Below are 7,740 nucleotides of genomic sequence, written 5' to 3' on the forward strand. Positions count from 1 at the left end.
CCGCTTCTCAAAGTGCTTTTTCTCCTGGTGGGAAGGGGGAAGGTGTCCCCCTTGGACATCTAGGGAAACTGAGGCTCCAAGCGATGGCGTGGGAGGAAGAGGCTGAGGGCTCTGCCCCTCCCCACCAGCTGTTCTAATAATAATGCTAGCAACAGCAGCCAGAGAACTCACCATATGTTCATGGTTGTTTTAGTCCTATTACTAGCGATGTATTAATATTAGTTCTTATGTATTAATACCTCCTTGGGTCGTCGCTGCACCGCAGTACCCCCCTCAGTTCAGCCCTACGACGACCTGGGGAGGTTGGGACTGTCAGGCGCCCATTTGTCAGAATAAGGAAACTGAGGTTCTAATCCCAAAAAGCCACTCTCCAGAGGTCGCCTAGCTGGGATTCGATCCTGCGCCCTCAACCAGCTGTCTTAGGGCACAAGGCGCTGCCAAACAGCAGTGTGACCTGGAGGGAGGGCACCCTTGCTTCTCCGGGCCTCAGTGTTCCAACGGGCCACAGGGTCCTCCTTTTACCGAGTTCATGTTTGGGAGGCTGTGTCATCAGGACGGCGTCGGGGACAGCAGAAGCCTAAGTTTGAAGCCACACACGGGCTACATGACCCCGGACAGCCACCCCTTGACTTCTCTGGGCCTCAGTTTCCCCGTCATAAGAAATGAAAAACGAGAATTAAGATTTGGCCATTTTCCTCTGGGACTTAGACCACACCCTTAAGAAGCCACCAAGTTTTCAGGTAGGGAACCTGGGATTCAGCACTTACCCAACGAACATTTATGGGGCGCCTGCTGTATGCCTGGCTCTGGACAGGCAGTAAGTAGAGTGTTCTGCAACCTCTGGAGCTGCCCTCCTAGAAACCCTAACCTGTTCCGGAAGGTAGACGCCAGAGCAGCGGTGACCCCACGGAGTGGTCAGTTGTGATAAGGGACTCACCGCAAGTGAAGGAGGCGCCTGATCCAGACATTGCTGGGAGCCCTGGGTTAGAGGAGGCAGTCAAGGGTGGCGGGGCATTGCAGCGGGAGGGCGGTATTTAGGGAAATGAAAGAGGCTGACAGAAGCTGGTACCCAGGGAGGACTGAGCAGGTGTGGTGGGCGTCGTGGACTGAGGTTAGCTCCGGGCGGGTTGAGGGGGTGAGAGGAATGGGGCCCGCGGGTCTCCAACCTGGAGCCGCACCGGTAGCTGCGGGACTGCGAACTCTGCAGGTGATGGGAAGCCAGGTCGGGAGTGGTCAGGGAAGGCACGGGCTGAACTGCAGATCAGAGACACCCGATCTCTGGCCGCGCGGGGGTGGGGCAGAACTGGAAGCACTGAGGCCAGAGGCAAGAGTGGGGGACTTGGGCGGAAAGGAGGGGGCGGGGCGGGATTGGCGAGCAGCGTGGTGTTGGGGGGGGCAGCCCCGCCTCCAGCCCCAGTTAGATGCCAACCCGCCCGCAGCCTCTTAAAATAGAGAAACCGCCTCCGGGTAGGCGAATGGGGGTGCTGCTGACGTCAGGAAGTGGGGCCTGTTCCATGGGGGGGTCAAACATTTCCTGATGATAAGTTCTATGTTACAAAAGGGGAAACTGATGTTCAGAGAAGCATAGACACTGTCCGGGTTTCACAAAGTGTAGGTGACAGAGTCAGACAGGATTTGAACCCAAGCAGTTCCGGCTTCCTCTCCAGACCAACCCAGCACAGGCATCCATCCGCGAAGGTGGAGGGATGAGCACGGATTCCGACGGAATGAGGGCATTTGGGCAGAGGCCACAGTACGTGCAAAGGCCCAGAGTCATGTAGCCTTTCTTACCTGTTTATATGGGGAAACAAGAACTTGAACCTATTTCTTAGCACTAGAGGCTGATGGCCAGGACTTAACGCTTCCAGGGCCTTCAGTGCTGATTTTGAAGCGGTTAGACTTTCCCCCTAGGGTGATGGGGAGCTATGTATGGAAGGTGCTGGAGCAGGAGAGGGCATACCCATATTGAGGGGCTGGAAAAACTCCTCTGGAGGGCTAGGAACAGGAGCCGGGGAATCAAAAAGGTCAGGAAGCCAGGAAGGAGCATGGAATGAAACTCTAAGTGTACCAGGTGTGGTGGCTCATGACTGTAGTCCCAGCTGCTCAGGAGGCTGAGGCAGAAGGATCCAAGGATCTCTCTCTTTTTTTCTTTTTTCTTTTTCTTTTTTTTGAAGGAATCTTGCTCTGTTACCCAGGCTGGAGTCCAGTGGCGCAGTCTCAGCTCACTGCAACCTCAGCCTCCCGGGTTCAAGTAATTCTCCCTTCCTCAGCCTCCCGAGTAGCTGGGATTACAGGCACATGTCACCACGCCCTGCTAATTTTTGTATTTTTAGTAGAGACAAGGTTTCAACATGTTGGCCAGACTTGTCTCAAACTCCTGACCTCAGGTGATCCGCCCACCTTGGCCTCCCAAAGTGCTGGAATTACAGGCGTGAGCCACCGTGCCCAGCCAAGAAGGATCTCTTGAGCCCAGGAGTTTGAGGCTGTAGTGAGCCATGACCACGAGATCCTATCTCAAAAATAAAAATAAAGGTCCAAGTGGGAGAAGATTAAAATAATAATAAAATAATAGTAAAGTGATAATAACTGTTCATATTAACATGCTAAGCCCTCTCATGCATTCAATTCTTCTAACAGCCCGAGTGGTCAGTGCTTTTATTAGTTCCATTTTTCAGAGGAGGAAACTGAGGCCCACAGAGGGAAGTACCCACCAGGAAGCCAGAGAAATTCTAAACAATCTGGCACCTGAAAAGTGTTGTCTTCATCAGCTGCAGTTTGGGGTCTTTTTTGACTGGAAACCTTGTTAATGGTCCAGGAGCATCCCAGCCAATCAGGGGGCAGATCGCTGATGAGAGCCAATCAGATTTCCTGGAGGCCAAAGGCCAAAGAGTCCATTCACAGAAGGATGCTGACTGGCCAGTCCAGACGGATAGCCCAGGGCATCCTCTCCGGTGGTGACAATGTGGGGCGTGCTGTTGGCTGTGTGCGGGAGAGGTCTGAAAAAGGATCTGACCTGGCCCGCGGGCGGCCAGTTGGCGACAGCCCTGCGTCCAGGGAGGTGGTGGAGACCTTCCCAGTTTGGGTTAAACTCAGCCTCACGCATAACGTGTGCAGGCACCGGGTAACGTGAGCTGATATTACCACTACTACTATTAGCTTATTACATTTATCATCTCCCACTTGGACTTTTGCTTTACACATGACCGAATTTCAAAACACCAGGTCCCACAAACAGAGCATCCCCTGGCAGAGAAGGTGGTTAGAGCCTGTATCTGGACTTTGTCTCTGCCACTACTGGGGTGGCTCCCTTAGGTTCAGCCCTCAAAGGTGATCCTGCTTTCTCATGGCCCGCTTCCATTTATTTCCCCCCCCCCCCCCCCCTCCTCCTCCTCCTCCTCCTCCTCCTCCTCCTCCACCTCCTCCTCCTCTTCCTCCTCCAGGAAGCCCTGGGGCTTGTGCCATGTGGTCCATGCTGACTTCTCTCCCATTTCACTTCAGGGGCATTGAACTTCCAACGGGGCTTGGTGCCCAGCAGGCTGAGTGCTCTGTTTGCACGTACTGTTTGCTGGGCATGGACTGGTGTTTTCCATGTGCCTACTGGCTTTGTCCAACGCCCTCTACTCCAGGAAGCCCCTTAGCTCTCCTCTCTGCGTGCCTCCAACCCCTCTTCTCCGTTCGAGTCTCTTTTTTTTCAGACAGTATCTTGCCCTGTCACCCAGGCTGGAGTGCAGTGGCACAATCTCGGCTCACTGCAGCCTCTGTCACCTGGATACAAGTGATTCTCCCTGCCTCAGCCTCCTGAGTAACTGGATTAGAGGCAAATGCCACCACACCTGACTAATTTAATTTTTGTATTTTTTAGTAGAGATGGTATTTCACCATGTTGGCCAGGATAGCCTCAAACTTTTTTTTTTTTTTTTTTTTTTGTTTTGAGACGGCGTCTCACGCTGTCACCCAGGTTGGAATGCAATGGTATGGTCTTGGCTTACTGCAACCTCCGCCTCCCGGGTTCAAGCAATTCTCCTGCCTCAGCCTCCCGAGTAGCTGGGACTAACAGGTGCATGCCACCACGCCCAGCTAATTTTTGTATTTTTAGTAGAGACGGGGTTTCACTATGTTGGCTAGGCTGATCTTGAACTCCTGACCTTGTGATTCGCCCACCTCAGCCTCCCAAAGTGCTAGGATTACAGGCGTGAGCCACTGCACCCGTCTCAAACTCTTGATCTTAAGTGATCCTCCTGCCTCAGCCTCTGGGATTACAGGCGTGAGCCACAGCACCCAGCCACTTTGGGTCTCTCTCTTAATCCCTCCAGTATGGAGGTGCTCCTGCTCTGCTATGTCTTCTCCAAACTGGAATTTCCTCAGGTGGGGCTAAAGCTTGTGGGGGAGGCAGCATCCCCCAGCCTGGGCAAGCACAGACGGGGATGCCATAAATACTACCTTTAATGGGCAGTTTCAGGGGGTCGGGGCCTCCCCAACCTCCACTCCTCTGGGTAGGAGCCACTCCTAGGGGAACAGCAGGCACAGAGGGGGCTGTGGGCGGAAGCAGATGGTGTGGGGACTGAAGGGTCCGGGAATGGTGCCAGGAGAGTTCCGTGTAGTCCAGCTTCCCCGGGAGCCTTTGCAGGGAGCTGCCGATTTTGCCTCACCTCTCTCTGCCACTTTCAAAAAAACATCTTCAAGCCGGGCACAGTGGCTCATGCCTGTAATGCAGCATTTTGGGAGGCCGAGGTGGGAGGACCACGTGAGGTCAGGAGGTCAAGACCAGCCTGGCCAACATGGTGAAATCCCATCTCTACTAAAAATATGAAATTCGCCAGGTGTAGTGGTGGGCACCTGTAATCCCAGCTACTTGGGAGGCTGAGGCAGGAGAATCGCTTGAACCCGGGAGGCAGAGGTTGCAGTGAGCCAAGATGGTGCCATTGCACTCTATGCTGGGCGACAGAGCAAGACTTCATCTCAAAAACAAAAACAAACAAACAAAAAACAACCACAAGAAAAATCTTCACATCTTTTTGTCTTTTGGAAACAACTCTCAACTGGTGGTTATTATTCACCTCTTGATCACTGTCTTGACTCCTATCCATCAAACTCTTCCCCCAGCACCAGGCCCTGAGCTTGCTACTTGTTGATTCCTCCAGGGACCCTATGTCACTGGGCCATTTTCCAAATGAGGAAACTGAGGCACAGAGGGGTTAAGTCACTCATCGGGTCACACAGTGCAGGAGTGGGGGAGGCAGACTGGGAATCTAGGACTGTGTGCTGGATGGGGTGCAAGTGGGACCCCCCAAAAGGGTTCAAATCCCTCCCTGTTTCACGTGGGGTAGTGGAGGAAGTGGTATAAGATCCCACAACTGGCTGGGTGCAGTGGCTCATGCCTATAATCCCAGCACTTTGGGAGGCCAAGGCAGGTGGATCACTTGAGACCAGGAGTTCAAGACCAGCCTGGGCAACATGGTGAAACCTCATCTCTACAAAAAATACAAAAATTAGCTGGGTGTGGTGGCACATGCCCATAATCCCAGCTACTTGGGAGGCGGAGGTTACAGTGAGCCAAGATTGCACCACTGCATTCCAGTCTGGGCGACACAGCGAGATACTGTCTCAAAAACAAACAAAAAAAAAGTCCCACAGCTATTGGAAGGGCCAGAACGAGACCCTAATGGCCACGATGATGGTGGTGATGGTTCCATCCCTGTGATTGCTTGAACTCAACGTAGTGAGTTATCCTCAGACGTATTCAAGCAGTCAGGGAGACCTCCGAGTGGTAGATTATTCTCCTCCCATCGTGACAGCTTGGTTTTCTGAGCGCAGAGCAGCTGAAGTCAGGCCTGGGGTGACACCACACCCCTGCAACCCTTCCCCACCTCTCCCGGGAGACCTTGCCCTCCCAGCTGGGTCATCCGGCAGCCCAGCAGCTTCCGGCCCCCTCCAATTGGCTGTGGGGGCCGATGGCGTCACTGGTTGCCATGGCGAACACCCAGATCAGGACGTGGGCAGCCTGGAGCCCACCAAAGTAAAAATAGTCGTGTGTCCCCAGCGTGGCCGCCCTGATGTGTGTGGAGGGAGGGTGTCCTGAGACCCAGTTTCCTGCCTCTCACTCCACTAAGAGATGTGGGCAGCCGGCTTTCCTCTGCACCTAAGTTTCTCTGCCAGTTAAACAGCCCCTGCCCGTGGTTCACAGTAGGTGGCTCAGTAAATGCAAGGACATTTATCAGGTATTATGATAGCTTCCATAGTCCCTTGCTGAACTCAGCAATAGTACAACAGCTCACAACAGCAGCAATAGTAATGGCTGATCGTGATTAACCCAGAACCCTCCTGATGTCATCTCCAGATTACAGATGGGGAAACCGAGGCACGGGGCATACAAATAACTTGCATGGCCAGGAAGAAGCAGAGAATTGAACTGAACCCAGGTCTGGGTGTCCCCAGATTCTAAACTTGTGCCACATGGCATTTTGAGAATTTAAAAATCCTCTTGGTTGGCCGGGTGCAATGACTCACGCTGTAATCCTAGCCCTTTGGGAGGTTAAGGCGGGTGGATCACTTGAGGTCAGGAGTTCGAGGCCAGCCTGGGCAAAATAGTGAAACCTCGTCTCTGCTAAATATACAAAAATTATCCGGGCATGCTGGCGCACACCTGTAACCCCAGCTACTCGGGAGACTGAGTCAGGGGAATCACTTGAACCCAAGAGGCAGAGGTTTCAGTGAGCCAAGATTGTACCACTGCAGTCCAGCCTGGGTGACAGAGTGAGACGCCATCTAAAAAAACAACCACAGAAAAAACTTTTTTTGGCCGGGCATGGTGGCTTATGCCTGTAATCCCAGCATTTTGTAATCCCAGCATTTTGGGAGGCCAAAGTGGGTGGATCACTTGAGGTCAGGAGTTCAAGACCAGCCTGAACAATGTGGCGAAACATTGTGTCTACTAAAAAAAAAGGAAAAAAAAAAAAAGCCTAGCTACTCGAGAGGCTGAGGCAGGAGAATCGCTTGAACCTGGGAGACAGAGGTTGTATCGAGCCGAGATTGCGTCATTGCACTCCAGCCTGAGCAACAAGAGAAAAACTCTGTCTCAAAAAACAAAACAAAACAAAACAAAACAAAACCCTCTTGGGCAGACCATGTCTGAGGATGGACTATGAGGTCACAGTGGAACACAAGCTCAAGGCTTTCTATCCTGCATGTGGTGAGGGCACCGAGAGTGCAGATCGGCTTGCTGAGCTCTAAAACGGTCTTCAAAAGGGAGTCACCCGTCAGCCGTACTCTCCACACCCCCACTGGTACCCAGGGCTCAAACCTGCATAGACTTTGCAGCAAGTGAGAAGAGAATGGTGTTCAGACCTAGACCCAAGAGGAGAGGGACATCTGAGATAGGACAGGGATAGGACAACTCAGGAATCTCTATTTTCTCAACAGATTATTAGTTTTTAGCCACTACTGACATACTTCTTCATAAATAAAACTAATTTGTAATTTTTAATAAAATTATTATTGTTATTTTTAGACATAGGGTCTTGCTCTGTCACCCAGACTAGAGTGCAATGGTGTTATCATAGTTCACTGCAACCTCCAACTCCTGGGGTCAAGCAATCCTCCCACCTCAGTCTCCTGAGCAGCTGGGATTACAGGCGTGCGACACCATACCTGGCTAATTTTTTTTTTTTCTTTTTTGAGATGGAATCTCGCATTGTTGCCAGGCTGGAGTGCAATGGCACGATCTCAGCTCACTGCAACCTC

The 7,740-nt window shown here is 52.3% G+C and overlaps 1 protein-coding gene across 1 annotated transcript in view; it reads left to right on the forward strand.

The window, feature by feature from the left end:
- Positions 1 to 2,848: 2,848 nt before the first annotated feature.
- The window catches only part of MAST3 (microtubule associated serine/threonine kinase 3), a 56,463-nt gene continuing 51,571 nt past the window's right edge, over positions 2,849 to 7,740 (forward strand). The window contains exon 1 of the mRNA XM_011991253.1: positions 2,849 to 3,121. Coding sequence (XP_011846643.1) covers positions 2,849 to 3,121 — 273 coding nt within the window. The remainder of the gene's footprint in view (positions 3,122 to 7,740) is intronic.

Source organism: Mandrillus leucophaeus, unplaced genomic scaffold (assembly GCF_000951045.1).
Source record: "Mandrillus leucophaeus isolate KB7577 unplaced genomic scaffold, Mleu.le_1.0 Scaffold11, whole genome shotgun sequence".
Classification (NCBI taxonomy): domain Eukaryota; kingdom Metazoa; phylum Chordata; class Mammalia; order Primates; family Cercopithecidae; genus Mandrillus; species Mandrillus leucophaeus.